General features: G+C 38.5%; 1 protein-coding gene across 1 annotated transcript in view; it reads left to right on the top strand.

Annotated features, from left to right (window-relative positions):
- Cntn5 (contactin 5) overlaps window positions 1-24266 on the top strand; it is a 1160177-nt gene that overhangs the window by 675400 nt on the left and 460511 nt on the right. Inside the window, exon 4 of the mRNA XM_042280381.2 lies at window positions 23536-23754. Coding sequence (XP_042136315.1) covers window positions 23536-23754 — 219 coding nt within the window. The remainder of the gene's footprint in view (window positions 1-23535; window positions 23755-24266) is intronic.

Genomic DNA, 24266 nt, shown 5'->3' with positions numbered 1-24266 from the left:
GCATTTTAATGCTACACTGGGGTGTTTTAGAATAGAAAGTAATTGTTGAAAGGTTGATATTGAAATAATATCCAAGGCCACTTATACACAAGGAAAATAAAGGGCCATATTAATGTCTCATTTTATTGGCCCAATAAAAATACTGGGAATAGTTCTTTAAATGGACAATATGGTAATAGAATTGGTCTCAATAATACAAATGCCAAATATATGCTACCAATTAAACTGACTATCCAACTCTGATTCCCTTTATAAGATCCCATAACTGAATATTCCCAAATCACTTGTAGGATGGATGACAAGCTATTTGTGACCTGGTTCTCCTCTCTCAACCCTAAGCTAGTATCCTCCCATGTGCTACAAGACATAGCAAGCCACTAATAGTTTCCCAGCTACTGCTAAGCCACTCATGCTCACCACAGTGCTTATTCTCTTAGGGAAATGAGAGCCATGCCCTTTGTATGGTGTAAAGTTATGCTTATCTCTTAAGTCCACTGTGATTCCTCCCTCACTAAGCCTTTGGGTATTCTAAACCCAATTCTAATCTGATTTCCAAGTTTGCCAACTCCTACTGTTTATCAAAATGTTTTTTGCAACCAACCATAATGGGTTGGGTTTCTGAGCCATCCTCACAGACAGACAAGCTAAGGAGTAAGAATACTGTTAATCACCTCTGTCCTGTACATCACAGGTGGTCCTGAGTTGTAAGTCAGCATGCTGGCAGCATTGAAGAAATGACAGTGCAAGTGCCCTCAATGAAGCAACCAATTTGAAGATCACCTTGCTTTCTTCTGGTGTCCAATTTAGTTTGTCCAATAAAAGTGGGAATCTCATGCATGTTTAATGGAACTTTAGATATTGGACTGGTTAGTGTATGTCAACTTGGCATAGGCTAGAGTCACTTGCGAGTTGGGAAACTCATCTGAGAAAATGCCTTTCATAAGATAGGACATAATGAAAGCCTTAAATAGAGATTGATGTGGGAAGGCTCAACCCATGGTAGGTGGTGCCACCCCAGGGCAGGTGGTTCTGAGTTCTATAAGAATGCAGATTAAGAAAACCATGGGCAGCAAGCCAGTAAGCAGCACCCCTCCACGGCCTCTGCATCAGCTCCTGTCTCCAGGATCCTGTGCTGTTTGAGTTCCTTTTCTGCCTTCTTTCAATGACAGGCTACAGTGTGGAAATGTAAGTCACATAAACCCTTTCCTCACAGTTTGCTTTTGGTCATGGTGTTTTCTCGAAGTGACAGTAATCCTGCCTAGGACAGAGACAGAAAAAATATCAAGAAATAAAGCCCAAGTATTTTAGTAAACTGATAGGAGAGGTAGAGAAATGTGTTCTCTCTTCCTTAAGCTGGAGGCCACGGATCCCTCTGCGGGAGGCTGGTGTCTTTGTTTGTTCCCAGCTGTCCACACAGGAGACAGGCATTTGTCATCCCTCACTCTTCTTTCTTCTTCTTCCCATCAACATTGCTGCTTTGCTGTGTCCCATCTATCTTGTGTGTTTTCAAAGAGCATTTCCATTTTAGACTCTGGAAATCAGCAGAGCCTCTGTCTTTCTGAGAACATGAATCTATTCTGGATATTACACAATAGATTTGCTTTCCAGATATTCACTCTTATGCTACATAACAGCCATTATCAAAATATTTTCAAAAGATAAAACATGGTTTTAAAAATACTAATATAAGTCAAAGAAAATGATAATCTGCATGCATTTTAAGAAATTTTATTTGGGTACATTTTACAATCGCTCCAGCTTGATCTATAGACATGAGCTATACTGGCCATGACTTGACAAGGCCATCAGAAGGGAATTGGGGTCAACCCCTTAAACCTCTACAGATGTTCTGTTGCTATGTCCATCCACAGTGGTCATTACTGTGGCCACACTGACTGCTTTTTACTGTGCTGCTGGCAGGGTCTTTGGCAATAAAAGACTTGCCATAGAGTGGCCACAGATGTGTGCATTCTGCTGGCAGAGTTCCATTTCCAATGATGCTGTGAAGTCAAACATCTTGCTTTCAAATATGACCATTTTCATGGCAGCTCTTTATTGTACTTTAATGAAACATTACAGAGGATGAGATAGAACTGAGATGTGGACTCCTGGGTAAAGTTTGTCAAGTCAGTCCATATTTGTCAGTACTGTCTTAGACATGTCGCTGTGAGCCCCACAAAGGTAACCTCTCCCATGGAGGGCTGAGAGTGACAGAGGGAGGAATTTCGATTAAGAGAATGTTTAATCTAAAACTTGAAGAGTTTTATTTCAAAACTAAAATTTACTTGCAAAACCCTCCCAAATCTCTCTCAAAGCCAATAAACTTAAGAGTGAATATACATGCCACTTGGATGGAAACAAAGAGGAGACACATTTCAACAAGAGTCAATGCTGCCGACTGTAGAAAAACCCTGCTTCCTCACCTTGAGACCCAGCAGTGGTTGTAGGTTCAAGTACTCACTCCGTGGAGGGAAGTCGTCTTGAAAAATGTCATGTCAGAATGAAACACTAATTTTAGCACTTTTGAGTCCTCACTAATATTTTACATTGATCTTAACCTCCCCTGCCCTGAAAAATTCCTACCCTTAAGGAGCATTTTCTGCATGAACTGACAGGGTTCTGACCTGTAGAGGGCACTGCTATATAATTGTGCAAAACCCACTTAGACATGTAACTAAAAATAAAGTTCACAGAATTATGGGTCTATAATCTAGAAATTGAAGTCACTGCAGAAAAAATAGGGTAAAGGTTTTAGGAAGGCAAAAATGTCATGTTTGTTCACCAAGTTTGTTGGCTTTTAGAATTTCTCCTTCTGAGAGGAAAATGCTCTCCGTTTCTCATGTACCCCAATTCAGTGTTCCCTTCTGTAAGCCTAAGACATTAAACTAAGGGGATGCTTGTTATGGAAAATGTTGCAATGTTGGTAACTTACGATAAGTTTAGGACAAGAAGGAAATAGTTTGTAGTGAGAAAATACTAGTTCCTCACTTCACAGCTCACTTAGACCCCAGCCATGGAGCTTTACATTTTCACACATGGTTACCAAGGTTTCCATTTGTTTTTCAAAGAAATGAGAGCTCTGTTATCTTGTCAAGTTTCTATGTGTCTTTCATCATGAATAATAATACTAAAATTCATTTGACAAAACAAATTACAAATTCATAAATTAAAAATCACTCGAGTAAAGGATGATATAATATGGTCTCAAGCTTGTTTTTTAAAGACATGTTTGAAATTTATATTGCTATTGAGAAAAACCCCTCCTAAAGAAACCACTTCTTAGAGATTTGGTAATACATTTGTACATGTTCATTTACAAAGTATTAATACTTGGGCTGAACATGGTGACATGTGCCTGAAAACTCAATCCTTCTGAGGTGGAGGCAGGAGAATCAGAGCTTCAAGATCAGCCTGGACTACATGAGACTGTCACACACACACATGCACACATATGCATGCACGCACCCGCACACACATACTTACGCACACATGCACGCCCACACAAACAGTTCAAATTGAAAGACAAAACCAAGCAACTTTAATTTTCAATAGAAAATGCCAGAAGACAAATTGTGTATAACATTTTTATTTTATTAGACAAGTGAGTATGTGGTTGCTGAGAATTTTAACTTCTTATTTTTTAGTGCTGAAAAAAACCTCAGATATAGCCAGGATAACGTCACTAAACCAAACAGTTCACACTGAGTGTCAGCAATGGTGTCAACTGTAGCACCTCATAGATGATGACATTTTACGGTGTATGATGGCTTGCACACACATTTTACAAGTATATCTAATTACTCTATAATGGTTGGTACATGGCTTATACACAACAATATATGTGAAAGAAGTTTGTTAAGTGACAGCCCTACCACCCAGAATTGTCACCCTCAATTACTCTCCAGTCTGTTTTTTTGAGATGATGTCTCACTCTGCTCGGCGCCCTCCCTTTCACATAGGCCGCCTGGCCAGGAAGCCCAGATCTCCAGCCTGTTTCTGTTTACTTCACCAAGGTTATAGACTCTCCTGGGTGATCTCAGCAAATGGCTTCTGGAGACCTGAACTGGGGTTTTCATGGTTGCGTGGCAATCACTCTGCCATTTTAACCATCTCCCCAGTTTTTTGTTGTATTTTGAACAATGATAAGATTAAGGCCCATGACAAAAAAAAATCTAAAGCCATAATTTAAAAAAATGCAACTATATTATATGCTTTAACAATACATATTTCTGATTAACTTGCAAAAAAAACATTTGAAGCTTTTAAAAACAAACATATGTTACATTAGAGCCATAAAGTTCTCATAGTAAACTGTAGAAATGAGTTGCTACTCTCTATGTGTTAAGTAAATAAACATATCTGCTCTTCTCTCCATAGTCATTGTGATTGTGGGTCAGAGCAGGCTGGAGTTCACAGAAACAGCCTGATTGAGAAGGCTTCTCTCTTTATATTGCATTGTAGATGCTGTTCAAGGAGGGAGGGGTCAGAAACTAAAGAAAAACAATTTGTTATTATTAATTATGTTATGAAGTTGAGGACCAGTGAGCTCACAAGCAACTAAATTAGTCAGAGTTTCACTGTTTTCTAATTTCATTGGCAATAATATCAATGATTTTAAATCTGTACTTGTTAAATTGTAAGCAAGTTTTATAATTAATCCAGTTGCTTAGTCTTGGCACACTCTCCAACAATTATTCTCAGAAGGTATGTCCTGCCCTTCAATATTCAGGAAGACTATAAATGTGTATTTTCTTAATAATGAAGCCAAACAACTATTTCATGCTTGATGAAAAAATAAAAAGAAAATGCCTATTACTTTCTAATCATTTAATCCAACTCTTTGAAGCATTTCAACTGCATTTATTTTAATAAATTAAATATTTGTCAATTTTGTAAACATACATATAGAGAATAATTTGTTATAGTAAATAATTTCCATATTCTTAACCTGTAAATTAGACAAGGAGACATAAAAAACTGAGAAGAAATAAAATTACATACAACAGTCTGATAAAGCATCCATTCATTTTCTCTAAGACTCAGGATACATTTAGATGTGGGAAATAGAATTGATTTCAGGAAGACTATTTGAAATTAAACTGGACTTCCACACTTTCCTTGTGAAGCCAAACATTAGCTATATCATTCTTGGTTTATACTTCCTTATAGTATGTGATTCAAAATCTAGCCTCAGGTAACTTTCCAGAGGACCAGTAAATCCCCAGCTTATGTTAGAGGTGTAATAGTGGCTGAGCTTTATTGGGTAGTTTCTGTGCTAAGCATTACTTGTTGCCCCAGCCCTTTAATATATGCTCATTTCTTCCCATCCTTGTAGCAAGCTCTTGGAGAAATAGAATCATAACTCCTACAAGACAGATAAGGAAAATGAGGCATAGGAAAAGCAGTGATGGGGAAGGGATCTTATTACAATGTGGAACTTTATGTGCTTGTTCAGGGGACGTTCTTAATTCACAAGTGTGTGACCAGGGGCAAGATCGCTGCAAATATCCAAGCAAGGAGTCTGTGCAGAATTATTCATTTCCCAGAGGCAGTCTACCACAGGCCCCGTGACCTGTTCCTTTGCTGATGCTTGCTCCATGTCCCCCTTGTAATGCACATGCCTGTATTATACTAGAACATGAGTTTATGTTCACAATGAACCTCCCCATGCTCGTGTATGGGGATAGAAGATGAGGCATGTCAGGGATTTCCATGATCTTGAAGTCGTTGTGACATTACTTTTCTACCTTCTCCAAGCTTGGCTGAGAGTCACTGCTGCTATTGTGACTCTCTTTGCAGTTTTGGTTTGTTGAGATTAATAGTTACACCTGCATTTATTACTACTCTACATATTAAGAGACATACTCACAAATGTGTGGTAAAGCAGATTATCTATCAGTGTCATAGAAGATCAAAGTAGAAACAATATAGTCAATAAGATTTCTCATTTTGAAGCTTAGATTAGCCTTAAAGAAGAAAAAAAAACTCACTGTAAGACAAGGAAAAATGTGCTAAATACATTTGGATGAGCAATGAATGAGTGGAGCCTTGGATTGGGGCAGATCTGGAAGTGTGGAATAAAGCTCCCAACTTGTCAGCAGGGTCTTCAAAAGTGGAGAACAGACTGAACCTGAGCCCATCTAACAGGAGATGGTGGGACTAGGCAGCTCATGCCGAGATCCAAGAGGGGATTCGATATTTTAACACTGGTTTACATTTTTTCATAATGTATTTTTTTCTGTCTCAAAAATACTTTAATCACGAGAAAACTGAGCCTAAAGGTGTCTTTAATGTGGGAGAAGTGGGGGTGACTATGACACAGGAGGCCACACTGAGGACATTGGCAACCACATTTTGTAAAGTATTTGAAGGGAAGAGTAAAACAACAAGAAGAAGAAGAAGAAGAAGAAGAAGAAGAAGAAAAAAAAAACAAAAAACAGCAACAAAACCTGAGAATCCTTCCAGTATCTAACAATAGCCTATGCCAGTGTAGTGGGGTTAGTTTACAGATGCCCCTAAATTTCAGGCTCAGAAAGGGGTTCTTTGGAAACATCAATGCTGTCTTAAGAAATCTGAGGGCTGGAGAAATGGCTCAGTGTTGAGGAGAGATTGCTGCTGTTCCAGAGGACCCACAATCATTCCTCAGAGCCCACATCTGGCTGTTCACACTTGCCTGTATCTCCTGCTCCAGGGAGATCTAATGCCCTGGCTTCTCAGAGCACCCCTACTCAGATGCACAGACTCACACACAGATGCACTTAATTCAAAATATATAAAAGATAAATTTGAGCACACAATGTCCCTAGTATTAATGAAACATTACAAGTTGATGTTGGCCATAAGGTGCTATTTCAAACTTCATCCTATCTATGAAGAAGTGTGCCTATTTATTTATTTTTTTATTTATTTAGCCACAATGCTGACCAAAGTCAAAGACATTGCAAACTGCCTAAGTGCATAAGTTAGTTCTTCTCCTTCACAAAGCCCACAATAGAAGTTTCACATATGCATAGTGCTCAACCAGGACATTTTTTACATGAATATTTTCTTTAAGAGATACACATACACATACACAGATGACTTCAGAGGTTAGCACACAACCTGGATTTTTAAGTGTTAGTTTCTTGGCATATTTGACTCCTTACACTGTTTTAGGGTATAATTTGGAATACTTAGAAGGTAATAGTAGCATTTTAAACAATGGAAACTTCCCCTGAAGCTGAGTCATAAACTGCAGTTAGCATCGATGCTCCTTATGTGGCATTCACCTCTATTGCCCCATATTAGGGACACATGTTGTTTCTCTTTTCTTGTCTCTGTGACATGGTTAGGAACTGTGTTGAGTTGGAACACTTAAGGCACCTCCAGACACCAAGAATCTCTGGGGAAACTCCACGGGCTGCAGCCACACCAGTGTGTTTTCAACACACCATAATATCGGGTATCTGAAACAGAGTGTCTGAGAAGACTGAGTGCTTTAGGTCAAGTAGATTGCTATAAAAATCTGAAAAAGAGAAGGGGTCTAACAACCTCACCTCTCCTCAGCTGCATGTGTCCATTGTTTCTGGTGGAGAATGTTAGGGGATTCATATAATCTCTGAAATTCGTAGTAAATCCAGGTGAATTCTTTCTTTTTAAAAATGTATTCTTTTCTCATGTATTGCATCACTACTGCAGTTTTTCCTCTCTCCTCTCCTCCCATCCCTCCCCCAACATCCTGTCTCCCTCAGATCCTCTCCTCCTACTTTTCCTTCAGGAGGCCTCCCAAGGATATCAACCAAACATGTCAAGTTACAATATTAGGCATATCCCCTCATGTTAAAGCTGGAAGAGGCAACCCAAGAGGAAAAGGGTCCCCAAAGCAGGCGAAAGTCAGAGACAGTCTTCACTCCCAGAGTTAGGATCCCCACAGAACACCAAGCCACCCAACCGTAACATATATACAGAGGATGTAGGTCAAACCCATACAGGCTCCCTGACTGTCAGTCCAGTCTCTGTGAGACCCTATGAGCCCTGGTTAGCTGATTCTGTGGGCAGTTTTGTTGGGGTGTTTTGACCCCAGTGCTCCTGCAATCCTTCCTCCCCATCTTCTGAGGGATTTCTTGAGCTCTATCTAATGTTTGGCTGTAGGTCTCTGCATCTGCTCCCATCAGTTGCTGGATGAAGCCTCTCTGATGATGATTATGCTAGTATCCGGTCTACAATGAAATGGGGATCATTTCATTGACTTATTTCCCTCCCAGGTCATGCTTGGCCCTATCCTTGGTCTTTGGGCCACCTAGACTCTGGCTCCTGGCCCTCCAGGCAGTGTCTGGAATGGGCTCCCTTTCATGGCTTATTTTTTCACAATACTGAAAATATTGAAAATAATATGTGTATTGATAGAAAAATCATTATTTAAATAACTTCTCAGAAAATCCATCACTGTAAGAAGACAGGAGTTCTCATTTGGTGGGGACTGCTTAAGACTTTTGAAACACACATTTTTATTTATTCTTTGAGAAATCTATACACATATACAATGTGTTTGGATTGTATCAATACACTAGTCTCTCTATCTCCTCCCTGACGAGCCCCTCCTGCCTACTGATTTCCTGCCCTCTTCTCATATTTCTCAGCTACACATTTTAAGTGTGCTAAAAGGATAGAGTCTTCTCGCTTCAAAAGCAGCAATATAAACATTTAAAGGAACGATCATCATGGCATGGAAGAAATACAGATAAATAGCAAGGCCTGCCATGAAAACTACATAAGTACACTTAAAAATGGACAATGAAGCAATATTTGTTTCTTCAGAGAGTGATTTTAAAATTAGTAAGTGCTTGACTTCACAAACTGTGTCATTTAAACAGTAGTGTCATTTGAGATGTTTTGTCTATGAATGTTAGTTATTAAGTGTAATACTTCTATCCTTGGCAGTAAGGTTACGTTTGAGATTTCCGCCTCGGGCTCTAGTTCCAAAGAGAAAGTAGTTTTAAATGGAAACAAAAAGAAAAGAAAAAAGACCAAGGAACAATACGTCCCCTTGTGACACAGAGACAACTCTTCTAATTAAGAACTTGCAGTTGCTGGCAAGGTGAAGGTGAAGAGAGGAAGGCATGTGTTCAGGACAATTTGCAATTTCACCTTATTCTAAGGAAGAAATAACATTACTCGATATGTAGTCTTCTAAGTCCAGGACTCATCTTAGTGAACTGTGACCCGAGCCAGTAGAGGACAAATCAGACTTGTGTTACATCTATAATTAAGTCTTTAGTACATGACTTCAATGCTCACTTGTGATTCTCCATGGTTTAAGTCGGAAGAACTTCCCTCCACACCTTTGTCAAAATGCTAGGCAGACAATAACTAGTTCTGATCCTAATTACTGCTTGCTTTAATGAAATTTCTTTCTTTACAATGTCATTTGTATGCTTGGGCAATTAGGAACACTGCCTAACTGCTCAGACTTTACATTTCACTGGGTTAAATTCCCTTTAAGTACTTAGCTCATCTCACAATGATGGGGAAAATAACAAAAGCCTTCACATTTATTGTTTTATTTTCAGCCATCTCCTGCAGTTCTCATATTTTCGCTGTATATTTTGTAGTTTCCCTTCATGAGGCATACTTTCAATATCCTAGCCTTGATCTTTCTCTCTTTCTGTTTGTTTAATTAAGACTGTCAATCCCGCAATCTTTATTGCTTTTTATTGTCATAAATAAGGCTACTTTTCAGGGGGCTGAAGAGATGGCTCAGAGGTTAACTGGCTACTCTTCCAGAGGTCCTGAGTTCAATTCCCAGCAACCACATGGTGGCTCACAACCATCTATCAGGAGATCTGGTGCCCTCTTCTGGCGTGTAGGCATGCGTACAGGCAGAACTCTGCATACATAATAAAATGTTAAAAAAGAAAAAGATTTCTTCCCTTAAAAAAAGGCTACTTTTTAACAACAAATAAAATAATTAATAACAAAGTCATATAGCTGTGGAGACTGTTTCAAAATAGAAGATAAAGACAGGCAAAAATGAACACTCGTTTAACAGAAAGGAAAACTTTCAAAATTAAAGCTTTTCCAGTCCTACAAATTCTGGTGCAATAATAGGAATATCTTTGAACTCATTGTATAGCTTCCAAGAAAATGATCATTTAATATTATGTATATTTGTATGGAAAATTATTCTTACAGCTATTAGGTGCTTTTGGATTCAATCATTCCAACTCAGCACTGAGCACACGCCAGGCCCTGCAGCCAGCCCTGTGGGGGGTTAATTCAACATGTTTCTCCACTGCAGCAGGGGAGACACTTAGTGATTATGGTGAGGACTCCTTGGAGGAAGCCCACAGGATAGCTATTGTATCATTTTATGTACTTTAATATCACCAGGAAACATTAATATTTTTATTCAGCCATCTCTTGGCCAGATTAAATTTTTCCTCAATAGAAATAGAAAAAAATTCTCATTTCATCATGTGTACTTTTCTCCTGCGGGTTCTGAAAAAGAAATCTGTTCTTTTTTATGTAAGGAGTGTTTGCATTAAGGGAGCTCACTCTCTGTTTCCTTAGCAAAGATCTTCGGGCAATAGGCTTCATTTCACTTCTCAACCAATTTATCTGTGAAACACTCTCAAATCTTGAGTTCTAATATATCTAATGACTTAATGTATGTGTATGTGTGTGTATGAGTGTAATATGTATGTGTACCACATATGCAGAAGCCCATGAAGGTAAGAAGGTCCATGGAGCAGGAGTTTGAGGGGGTTATAAAATGCCATGTTTGTGCTGGGACTCAAAACTGGATCCTCTTAAAGAGAAAGTTGAGTGCTCTTAACCATTGAACCATTTCTCCAATGTATACACTAACATCACCCAAAATGATACTCAATGATACACAAGCCATGGAATTCTGTTCTCAAAAAACCAAAATCTGTTTTAAACAATACTCTTACATTGCTGTGAAGGATGAAAAGATGTTTATCACCATGATTTAAAATTTAAGCTTATATAGCAGAAGCAAAAATTAAATTATGTTCATCACATAATTGATAAACTGACATTTTTACTAATGCATGTGGACATGCAATACATTATTTCAGTCTTCACAGTAGCCACTGTGAATTTGTTAGCATTACAGTTTTACATGAGCTCAGAGAGAGTAAGTATTGACCTAGGTTCACATGTATTGAACAACAAAGTTACGTTTAAACTTGAACAAAAGAGGTATTATGAGTAAGAGTCTAAGTCTATCAAGATACACTTTTGTGTGTAGTATAAATTATGGAACAGATCACACTGAACAAATGAACTTCTGAGAAATCCTATTTGTCATTCTGTAGAAATGATGGCACTCAGGTTATCCTCATACATTTCTTTGCTCCTGTTAACTGTGGCGCTTGCCTCCAGGGTCGAGGAAGTTTCTAGAATTTCACTTTATGGTCTTACATTTTGGGCTATTGTTAGAGTATTTGAAATCTTTAATACTTTTTAACTTTTTTTAGGGAGTCTCCCATGTAGCCCATGCTGACTTTGAACTTGCTCTGTATCTAAGGATGTACTTGTTTGTGCTCCTGAACTTCTTGATTGCTGAGATTTTAACCTGGTACCACCATGCCAATTTTTATGGGGTGCTGGGAACCAAACCTAGGGGTTCATACATGCTAAGAAAGCACTCTGTCAACTGAACTACATCCCTAACCCATAATTTAAAAGTTATCTCTTAAAAATATTATCTCCCACCCAAAAGGTCCCACTTCAGGAATTCCACAACCATAAACATTTGTGTTGCTTGGGATGAGAAATTCTGAATAAGCCTTTGATGTCTTTTTTCTTCTTTCATGAAATTTTATTGGCAACAAAACTCAGGAAAGCACTAAGTACAAGGTAAAAAAAAAATCTAGTTACCTATACTTTATAACCTCATAATTTATCAAATGACAAGAATGAATAAGACTTGTGTATAAAGTCACATCTTAATAATGTGATAGATCTATTCATTTGGGGAACTGTATTTGATAAGTTGACTAAAAATGAATTGGCCAAGTGTGTATCTTCACTTGTAAAATATCGACTCTGTAGGGAAAAATCTTCAACTTTCAGCTTTTTAAGAAACAGTTTGATCTTTGGGCTAATGAAACTTTAAAAGGTAAGATTACTAAGACATTTAATGCTCAACAAAATTATTTTTAAGTTCCAAAATTATATATACAGCAATTCTCCAAAACCTTTGTGAGTTCAATTATACCTTTGACTTTACACTGAGATTTATATGTTTCTCTGTGGTCCTGATATTTTGAGTAAAGTGTGATACTATACTAAGATAGACATTAGGACAGAGTGGATTGTTCACCAAGAAGTGAAAGAAAAGGAGTATGTATAAGTATAAATGTATATAATTTATTTATGTCTGAGTCTCTCTCTTGAATTATAATTAAATTGTTTCTAAAATAAGATAAAGTGCCCTATGAAAATTTAGTTTTCTAAATAAAACATATGTAAGTGGGAAACTCCTCAAATTATTTCTTTATAAAATATTCACTGATTCATTATTAATAAATGGTAGAAAACAGGAAGTAATCATTTGAAGGCCTAGCTCATTTTAGAAACAAAAGGTAATTCAATTTTGACAAAACTTTAAGAAAAGGAATGAATACAGAAAATGGAATATAAAAATTATAATGAAAATGGGGAATGTTTCTTTAGACAAGAAATATTTGCTGTGCAGACTTTGAAAGAAAGATAGCAATATTTGTTGGAGAACAGAAACACTGCTCCCCCAGACTGTAGAGACTGAATGGAAGGATCCCAAAAGAAATTCCATGAATTCCAGAAGCTCTTGCAGGTGTTGGATCTAGAGTAGGTAGAAATTACAGCATAATGGACCTTGGATAAAAATTACTAGTTTGTATGAAACCAACGGAAAGTTCCTAGAAGCAATCAAATAGCAAGATCTGAAGTGACACAGGGGTGTGGGCTTCCTTATAAAATGCGAAAGCAATCAAGCCCATGTATACAAAGCTTTGTTTGAACAGAAAGAAAAAAATGGGGTGTTGTTTGGCTTTAGGAAACTAAGCCAAACTGTTTATTGAATAAATTTCTACTTTCACCTGGTTGTTTTAGCATACGATAGACACATCTTTGCAATTCATGCTCTGTACAGGGTGGAAACTGTAGAGTCCCACTCTCCAGGGAGGCCATGTGATTTCATCTTCCATGGTAACCAAGTAATGAACACTTTTGATATAATATAATTAAACATTATGGGAAAGAACAGAGTGAGGTTCTTTGTGACATTTCAATAAACATGCTAGCAAGCAAAAATACACAAATGAAGGTCACATTTGCAATTTTTATAAGAGTGTCTACATTTTAATTAGGTTGCTGATAAATGTCATTGAGCCCTAGCCACTGACCAACTGTCATATTAGAAAAGAAGAAAAATGTCAGCTAAACAAAGTCACTTTTTTTGCATTGTCATGAAATAAAAAGTCGTAGCCACAATTAAGTGTGTTCAGCATGAAGATAAGTGGGTTTAATGACAATCTCAAACAGTTTAAGAACAAAACATATTGTGACAGCAGCAAGGATCCTTGCAGTAGTGTTCTGTACAGTGGCTTGCTTCTGCTGTAGAAGTACACAAAGCCACGCGAGACCTGGAGTCGGGGTGACGGTTGTAGCACCCAGACTGCTGTGAAGTATCAATGAGAGTGAAAAAAGGATAGCCCTTTGATACATGGTTTATTTTGTGTAGGTAAGTTAGACATGGGCATCACAGTTCTGCAGGTAGAAGTTAAAGCCAAGTTGAGGAAATTGCGTCCTCTCCTTCCTCCTTCCCCACGAGGGTTCCCGGGATGGAACGCAGGCCCTTGGCTGATCAGCAGACCTAATGAGCCACCTCTTCACTGAGCCACCTCTTTGGCCCTTGATAAATGACTTAATGACAGAATAGGTGCATGTGGAAAAATGCGACATGTGACTAAGAGTCAAAATCAACTTTAATGATGAGATGTGAGGTTCAGCAAGCATATGTACAAAATAAAAAAAAATATTTGTCCCTAGTGATCCTCTAGTCAAATAAGCAAAGGATCTATTAATATTAAAAAACATAGTGTTTTCTTATAATGCTGGAAAGAGGATAAAAGTCAAAATCACTTGAAAACAAATTTAGCAAAGTTTCAAACAAGTTTATTTAATATTTTGTGTGATTTTTACAAGATATATTTGTTTTATGTGTATGAGTGTTTTGCCTGAATGTATTTCTGTGCACCACCTGCATGCCTGGTATCCATGGAGGTCAGAAGAGGGTGTCAGATCCACTGGAACCGCAGTTATGGATGGTAGTGAGCTATAAGGGAAGCTTCTAGGAACCAAACCTGAGTCTTCTGCAGGAGCAAATGCTCCTAACCACTTAGCCATTTCTCCAGCACTTTTAATAAGAACTTAATATTCAGATGCTCCTGTTGTCACAAGGAAGAGGATATATTTCAGGGATATTCCCACAACATTGTGTGTAAGAGACAAGTTACTTAATCACAGGAATATGGTTATATAATGTATATCAATTTGGGTAAAAAATGTAAATTAGCTGGGTATGGTAACACACTCTTTTAATCCCAGCACTTGGGGCAGAGACAGTCAAATCTCTATGAGTTTGAGGCTAGCCTGATCTACATAGTGAGTTCCAGGCCACCGTGTGTGTGTGTGTGTGTGTGTGTGTGTGTGTGTGTGTATACAATTGCATAAATACTTCTGAAGGAGTAAGTGATCACAATATGGTAAGCAAGTAGGAAGTTGTATACAGAAATGGCTTCAATTTCTTTGAAACAAAACCAAGCCGAACCTGCCTGTTTTTCTGGTCTGTAGATCAGAACACTGAACCAGTAGTATTTTGTGAAACAGCTTGCTGCTGCCATTAAAGCATGCATTGATCTACAGATCAAATAATGGCAAAGCACTTTGGGAAAATATGCATGATGGCTGAGGAGCAAGATAAGAGACTGTTTTCATTCTTCAATGAGAATATATCTTATTATATTCAGAATCCTTAAAATACTAGCTTAAGGAAAATATAAAGCAAATGCTTAAAATACTAACTCAAGTAAAAGGTAAAGCACCATGGTTCCTGCTGGATCCAAACCTTGTAACTGATCCCTTAAGAATGAGGAACTGGAGAGGAGTCACTCTGACTGAGGAGGTAATGCCAAAGAAATAATCTGCAAGTGATCTACACATTAATGGGTGAGGAAATCCCTCTGCAATGTAATGACTGTGTGAGAATTGACTTGGGGAGTGGCATTTGGCAATCTGCTGATGAAGTAGCAATTCCCATTCAGAGTTGGGTTCCAGCAGTGGGGTTTGGTGGGAATATGTTTTGTTGTGGGATGCTGTTGGGGTACTGAAAGTGAGAGGGACAGCCTGCTGTGTGTCTTTGTTTCAGGGTCACTGGGTTAAGATCCTTTAGTTTAGTCAAGAGCAGCAGAATTCCAATAGCAGTGAATTTCAGTTGACTTTTAGTTAAGTGAATAACACCAACCTGGTAAACTGCTGTAGAGCATTCCCCTGCAAAGCATTTCTTTTGAAGAAACTACTGTTAGTAGCAGAACTCCTCATTTACTCTGGCAAGTACCTCACCAGCCTTTAGTTCCTAAAGTCAAAAGCTATGGAGACTGGCTTTAAAAATGCCTTATAATGCATGGTTGTGTTGCTCGATTATTTTATGCTCACTTTTATTATTATTTTGTAACTTTTTTCTTTTTACTTATTCTATGTGTCTTTAAACTTGTTTATTTTTATTTTATGTACATTGGTATTCTGCCTGCATGTCTATGTGAGGGAGTCAGATCCCCTGGAACAGGAGTTACAGACAGGTGTGAACTGCCATGTGAGTGCTGGGAATTGAACCTGGGTCCTCTTGAAGAGCAGCCAGTGCTCTTAACCACTGAGCCATCTCTCCAGCCCATTTCTATGTGTCTTTTAAATCATGTATCTTGATTCCATTCATTTCCCTGTCCCTTCACAGCTGCCATCTGCCCCTGCATCCCCTCAAAATAAAACAAATTTTAAAAGAAAATTTAAAATTCCCATCATGGAAGCTGCAGTGTGACGCAGTGAGTCACAAACTAAACTCCTTTGTCCATATATCTTTACTTGCAAGTGTTTATAGCAAAGAGTCATTGGTCTGGTTCAAGGCCTCTGGTTTCTCCTATACTATCAATGCTGGGCCCTCCCTGGGACTCTTCTTGGATATCCTGTTGTTGCCCTGTGTTGTGGAGATGCTGCAGCTTTGGGTCTGCAGGTCAGGTCCCTTTATGTGCTCCAGCAGATCATAGATGAGGTGGATATTGGGGCAGGCCAAGTCATAACCATGGTTCTGGACCTGGGCAGCTGCAGGACGGATCTGCCCGCCAGTTCTTCCCTGTCCTCACCACCAGGGTGAGCTCTCCAGCATTGTCCCAGCTAATTCACTTCTTTTCATGCTCATGCTTCATGTGGCTCACACATTACAGTGTGTGATCAACAGAAAGACATTAACAAACAGCTAATCATAACAACTGTAGATTTTTGTCACATATGAAGATAAGTATTTGTTCCACGTGCACAGCCAACTGAGATGGTAAAACTTTTTAACTCCAGTCAAGTTCTTTACATCTGCCCAAGATAGCACCATGTGGGACAGGGACAGGGTGTACCAGGCTTGAGGAAGCTCTCTTTGTTTTTAATGAGAGAATTGGGGAGCACCCACTCATTTCACTCACTACAATGTCTTCTAGAAATTGAAGAGATGAACCTCACTGAGAAGAAAGCACTGAACCAGTGAAGGTGATATTTTAATAGTAGCTCGGAAGCTTATGCTTGGTCCACACTGTCCTATCATCCTTTTTCTGCAGTTCATTTTATGCACCTCTTGGATTATAGGAACACTTTGAAGGCAGGTTTTATATTTTATTTCTATTTTGTTTCTGCATCTCGTTCAGTGTAGGCTGCACAATAATCATTTCTTGTGCAGGGAATAAATTGTAAACTATGTATGCATAAATAGGCCAAATGTATTGATTATCTTTAGTTACCTAGATTTCCATTAATATAATTGGCCACACTTGATTCTATTCTTAAGCATGCAATGGCTGAGAGTGCTTACATTTTGAAGATGTGGTGTAGAAGGTATATTATACCATCGATATCACAAACACAGCAAAACTATCACATTCATTATTTATTTTGCTGATGTAGCAAATGCATAATTTGTCCATTAGACAGATTCTAAACTTGCAGCGAACCATGCTTTCTGAAACTATTTTTTAGCTGAACCATTTATTAGTGAACAGCCTTATCATGTGTGCAGTGTGTTATAAACTATTGTGAATCTATGTGAAACACAAAGAGAATAAGGCAGTGAAAGGTAATATAACTGCTAGAGTTAAAACTTTACTGCAACCTTTCATTATCCAAAGGAAGAGGGAATCATTTAATGTGGTTACACTCCACAACTAGTACTACAACTAATTTCCTCAGGTTTCACATTATAAAAGAAATACTGGTTTAAGTAATCACAGATTATGCTTTTCATTATTTAAAGAGATATTGTATAAACACTTTAGTTATAAAAAATCAAATATAGAGTAGGAAAACTTTATTTTTGAAATAAAATTGCATCATATCCAATTTAATATGAAAGCTCTTTAGTTTTGCATCACTGAGGTTTCAATTGTCCAGAGTGGATCTGAGTAGCAGTGGGTCAAATAGAACTCGGTTCTCCACACTGTGACTACGTCAGATTTTCAGTCTCCTGCAAAGACTCTGGGCCTGCATTGCTGGGAGCTGCCCTGCCTTTTTATGTAAGAATAGTTAGTCCAGATGCTTGGCTTTCCAACAGTACATTCGCATAGTGAACTTCACTCTTCACAGTGCTCTCCAGCACAGACAGTTGAAATGGTGTAAAGTTTACACATAATACAGGAATGCTGAGTAGAGGCAGGGAGTACATCTGATCTGGGCTATTTCAAATTCTTCTCTACTGGAGATGCAGAAATCCAGTTGAGATTATGTACAGTGTTTATAAATTATTAAGCTTTTCTAAGTGTGCTTCGCACAATGGGCCCTGTTCCATCCATCCTTAAAGGTTCATACAACAAAAGTGGCCTGAAATTGCACAGTGAACATGAACCCTCGCCAAAGATAGGACTGTTTTAACAGCTGCCCTGGCAAAGGTCAGATATCGCATTTCTTCATGCTGACTTTGATGACCAATTGAGTCGCACGGCAGGCCTGGAGATCATATGGCTTCTGCTTTTTCTGGGCACTGTGTCATCGGTGTGCAATGGCCCTCTGCTTTCTGAAAGTATGACTTGAAGTGTTTAAGCATTATAATTAGGAAAGACATGACATATCAGTTGGTGTTGCAGAGTATTTTTAGTTAAAAAAAAAACTAGAACTACAGGTAATGCATAACGTTATCAAAGCAACATGTTACTGTGTGCATCTCCAGTGTGGCTTAGTCACCTGCCACAGCCTTCAAACAGGCTACCCGTGTGAGGAGCTGACAGAAGACCCTCCAATGCAGAGTCTTACTGCACCCCTAGCGGTATTGTCAATATTTTAGAGCTTTGAAGTTCTTTCTAGAAATATTTTCACTTCGGGACATATGGAGAATTATGAAGTTTAATAGGTGTCAGAAAATTTACAAATATTTAAAATATGTCGAGGGATTAAAATACATCCTTTATCATAATGGCGTTTTATTTTGTTCTCTTTGTAAATGTTACCCTAAGGAATTCCTGCTCTGCACATTCCAATTCACTTGTATTAATATTATTCATACTCAGTGGCAGTATTTTAAATCTATAAAATGACCTTTAAAATAATGAAAAAGATTACTGTTAGTTCTGACACCATAAGATGTGGCAATGTCACTGTGACTTAGCAGACCATGATTTTATTAAATAATCTAACTTTAGTGGTCTCAGGGTCATTGGAGGAAGCGATATCTAATGAAGGCATTAATATTTACTCCTACCCATCTTCCAGCTGAGATCCCATGGTGTGAGAGCACCAGGTTAATTGAGTTTTATCGCAAAATCTCTAGGCCACTTTAGAAATTACAGTAAGGCACATTCCCTAAGGTCTGATCTATATAAAGTGAGAAAATAGAAGGGGAAATGAGAAATGCCTAGCCAGGTTCCACTGACATTGCCAACATTGGTACTTATTAAAAGATTGGCCAACTGAGAAGTGATTTTCTCGGAAAAAATTAGGAGTCACCTTTTTTCTAATTCATTCTTAGAAAAACGAAGAGAAGAGCAGTCCTTGCTGTAACAGAAAAATCACAAGAATACACAAATGCTAATTTTTCTTTAATCCACAACCTCTGTATTTATCCTCTTTTTTTTCCGTAATGTACTTATATGAATGTAAATATAAGTATAGGGCAGGAAAGTGTAAGGGTCACTCTTTTACCTCTGTTACCCACTCTTTGAACTCTTCAGGGAAAAATGTAAATTAAAAGACAGTATTTATGCTCTTACCTTGTGAATTAATCTCAGCTGAAAGAGATAAATTGAGGACAGGCTATTCCTATCAGATAGTGGCACAGGCTAAGAGCAAACTACAGATAACAAACACAATGCAAAACTATCATTAATTTGACTCCCACTATCAATTAGAAATCATTCCAGTTCCATATATGACTTTGCTCTATTCCATGGTGATATAAAAAACGAGCTTGGATATCCCCATTCTACAGACACAGAAGCTGAGGAACAAGGCTATTCATACATGCTCACAGGCTCACAGCTACTGTGTTGTAGAGTTCAGATTTAATCCTGCCCTCCGTTTTTGAAGCCTGTGTTGAAAACAGACTTGTAGATCTCTTACCCAAAAGTCTCCATAGGTGAAATGAGCACCTGGAAACAGGAGAAGGCCACATGGCCCCAGATCCCAGAGAGTTCATCCTAGGAAGAGAGCTCTGACCTGAACAGTGTAGACACTAAAGCGCTCTCACCTCTCCTTCCCCCAGTGTGTGCAGTTCTGCTTTTATGTGTGTACAGAATGGCATTGTCTAAGGCATTTAGTAATACTTTTCCAATGCTGCTAGACTGTAAATCACATGAACGCAAGGAACATTTGCGGCTCACGACTATATTAATTAATTAATTAATTAATTAGTTCTAACAAATTTCAGAAATCCAGTAAAGACCATTTGAAAATTATCAGTACATGCTTAGGTCAGAAAATGTGTTTATTACTGTTAAAAGGAAGCAAACGTTGTGATTTCAAAGGATCCAACCCCAGCCCTTGCAAATACGACTCCAAAGTTTGATTTCACTAGATCTCTGAGATCTTGCAGCCAGAACTCAAACCCAATCGAGCCCCTGTTCTCTGAAATGAAAATTTAGATCTTTCCCCTGAAAAGCATTTTTCTATGGCTGCCAGCTGAATGAGAGGATTATGCAGCTGTGGCAGCAAGCCTGTAGATCTCTAAATCTGCTTTTCTTCCACTGCATTAAGAGCAGATGCATACTTGCCTTTCATTTCCACTAGATTAGAGCTTCGTGGAGGTTGGGGAGATAACTTTCTCGCTTTGGCACTTCCAGAATTTGGCATCTTTTCGGAGTGCTGCTTGCATGACTGCATGACCAGATTACAGTGAGAGCTTTGGGTTCACATTCATCAGTAAAACGGGAATCACAGCTGTAACAGATACAAGAGGCTGCATAGAGAGAGCAGCACCCTGGTGGGAAACACCCGGCCCCATCAGGGGTCAGGGGTCCGTTCATCTGTCTGTTAGTGGTATAAACCAATTGCTGCCCTTCTTGACAGTATTTGCCGTGTGCGTGCGTGCGTGCGTGCGTGTGTGTGTGTGCACGTGTGCGTGTGCGCGTGTGTCCACATAGAATTTACTACCGCAGTGATCAACAGTAGACTATGGAAGGGGTGGAGAACAAATAGGAACAAAACAATGATTTATGTTCCTGAAAACATCACAATAGAGCCGATTTCTTTGCATACATAACCAAAAATAAATGTTAAATACAGCTTTCTAATTCTCTACTAATTATACTTGCCTAGATTAAAACTCAAGCTCACATTTTTATATTTATTTCATATTTCAGTAGTATCTGGGATGTTTCTCTGTGTTATTACTTGTACACTGGCAAGGCAGAATGTTCAGACATAATGTGAAAGCTACTCTGGAATGAAGACACTCAGAAGTTAGGACATAAAGGAAAGTCCCTCATTCTCTTTCATTGCCTGACACACCTGGGTGCTACCTACAACTTACATTTGCTTTCTGGTTCTAAAGGAGATTTAATGTCTCTCCACCATCTCAAAGTACTCTTCTCAAGTACTTTGCTAAAAAGCAGCTATTTCCACATAAACTTGATCTGCCTTCTCAGGCTGTGGAACAGCAGGGGTAAAGGATGCAGATCTCTTCTCAGCTCCTGGTGGGCTAGAAAACAGAGCATGCTCATTTTTCTTGACTTTCAGAAAAATTATAATTTTACAGTAGAGAAATGTTAAACTTAATCTGATACTTTAGCAGCTAACATGTTATTTCTAAATCATGGAAATGTTTCTACATCCCAAAATATCTGTCTGAGGCAGTGAAGTGATTTTAAGTAATTTTAATTATGAGAAAGCTTACTGGTAGAGACCTGACTTTCATCTTATATTTAGTTAGCAGGCATTAACATAATATTATGTTAGGAACAATATTCTGATTCCTTGGTACTGGAGACGTGGATCAACAGCTGAGAACAATGGCTACTCTTTCAGAGGACCTTCATTCAATTTCCAGCAGCTTCTAACAGCTTACTACCATGTGTAACCCTGGCTCCAAGAGATCTGGTATTCTTTTCTGGCCTATATGGGGCACCAGGTGTGAATGTGGTGCACACACTTACATGCAGGCCAAACACCCATATGCATCAAATAAAACATTTTTTTAAATGTCTGCCATTTTTAGCAATTGTTCAGTTCAGTTTATATTGAGTTGCAAAAATTCAATGTCTATTTTCAACTTACTATATTTAGATTGTTTTACAAATTATGCACTAAAATTATTACTTACATTAATTATGCACTAAAATTATTATCTGTATTAGTGTTCTTTAGAGGAGCATAACTGATAGAATGAATATATATAAAGGGGATTTATTAGAATGAGTTATAGGCTGTGGTCAGGCTAGTCCAACAATGGAAGTCTAACAATGGAAAGTCCAAAAATATAGTAATTTTTCAGTTCATGAGGCTGGATGTCTCAGCTATTTTTCAGTATACACCAGAACCCCAAAGAAGTAGGCTCTAATGCCAATGAAGAACAGACTTGCCAGTGAGAGCAAGCAGACAAAGAGAGCAAGCTTCCTTCTTCCATACCCTTTATGCAGGCTGCCACCAGAAGGTATGGACCAGATTAGAGGTGGATCTTCCTACCTCAAAAGTAAGTCCATTATTATGGTCATGCATGTGGTGGCAGGCAGACAGTCATGATCCTGTAGAAATAGCTGAGAGCTACATCCTGCTCCATAGTCATCAGACAGAGACAGACTGGGCCTGTCATGGTTCTTTGAAACCTCAAAACCCACCCTAGTGGCACCTTTCCTCCAACAAGACCATGCCTCCTAATCCTTATAATCCTTTCAAACAGTTCTACTCCCTTGTGACCAAGTATTCAAAATGTGATCGTGTGGGGATCATTCTCAGTCACACCACCACGTTGTTTTCTGAGCATGTGATAGCTCTATCTATTTCAGATGCTATACACACTTTTTTTTCTTTTGTTAATACAGCACAGCTTAGGAATTTAAATAAAATATTTCTCAATAATGAACAAAAATGGGAGTTTCATAATATCATTTCTATTTGATGTTAACTTATAGAAATTATATAACAAAACATATAATGAATTCTATCACGATTCTTGCACATTTATTAGTTAATTGAGAACTTTTGGAGAAGCTAAGGTATAATTTTAGTGTAAGTAAGACGTGTGCCACAGTAGAAACTCCTGGTATGGTGTGATGCTTTCCAGCCAGTGAAGTTCCTGTCCCTGTGTATTTATCTTTGTAGCTGTAAAACATAAGCACGGATAATTTTCCCAATACAGTAATAAAGAAGGCACTGAATTACCCTACATGGAATGGATTAAAACAAACTTGAAGTACATCCAAATACTCCTGCAAAGACTGTATGTAAGGCTGGGTCTTTGAACATTGTCTTCCCCCCTCCACCTCTTCCCTTCTCTCCTCCCCTCCCTCCCTAGTCCCTGCATCCTTCCTTCCTCCCATCCCCCGTTTTCTTTCTTCTCTTGCTTTCCTTTCTCTATTTCTACTTCACATCTGTTCTTCACTCATAACGGGACATATTACAACCAGGAAGGTTTCATAAAATAGTCCCAAACCTAACATTTAGCCTTTAATGGTTTTTTTTTTCATTTTTAACTCTAGTTTGAATTAAATTGTAGCAGATTCCAACAATATACCCAAAAGAAACTATTTCCATAAGAAAAAGCATCAGTCAGGGGCCTTGGGTGTGACTCTGTGTGCCCTTTCCTTTTTGCAGAGAACTCTGAAACTCTTTCCAGTGTTCCAACTTCGTATGCTGCTTTGCTAAGAATTAAGAAGAGTTCAGCCTCATCTGCCTTTGGTTCCAAGACCAGACCACGGTACAGCAGTCCTTCCTTGGGAACCCTGAGTGTTTCTCCGCCGAGCTGGCGAGGGGCTCAGCTGCACCACTCCCCGGTCAACCTTTACCATTCCTCAGATGCCTTCAGACAAGATGGTAAGTGCAGAAAAAGTACAAAATAGTGTTAGTCAGGCAAGAAGCACATGATAAATGACTGTTAGGAAAGGTCTCAAGCCTGTTGCAGTGAGCAGAGGGTTGGGCTTTGCTGTGTTGCAGGGGAGATAGACTCAGCTTTGGGAAAGCAGGTGGAGTTCAGAGGAGTTTGTCCTCAGTGTGTCGAGAGCATCTGTGGGTGCTAAGTGGTGTAAATTGGAGAACTGGGAAGATGGACTTCTTGTTCCCTAATAGTCTGAATTTCAAATAGGTAGCTCTCTGAGTCTTACGCTGATTTCTATATGTAGAAATAACAGGAGGGTGGAAAATAATATATGTCTTACAGGAGCAGGCACTGAATTTACAAATGCAACTTTTTAAACTGCAATGTTGGAAGGCAAAGGGAAGTCTACAGTCTGTGGGACAGAAGAAAGGCCACTTGGTGGAAGAACCTGTCAAACTTTTGCCTTCTATTCTAATCATCTCTCAAGATTCTTGATAAAATTAATTGATAA

The sequence above is a fragment of the Peromyscus maniculatus genome, chromosome 7 (assembly GCF_049852395.1).
Source record: "Peromyscus maniculatus bairdii isolate BWxNUB_F1_BW_parent chromosome 7, HU_Pman_BW_mat_3.1, whole genome shotgun sequence".
Lineage (NCBI taxonomy): Eukaryota > Metazoa > Chordata > Mammalia > Rodentia > Cricetidae > Peromyscus > Peromyscus maniculatus.
Note: the sequence above shows the minus strand (reverse complement) of the source record. Positions and strands in the feature narration are given on the sequence as shown.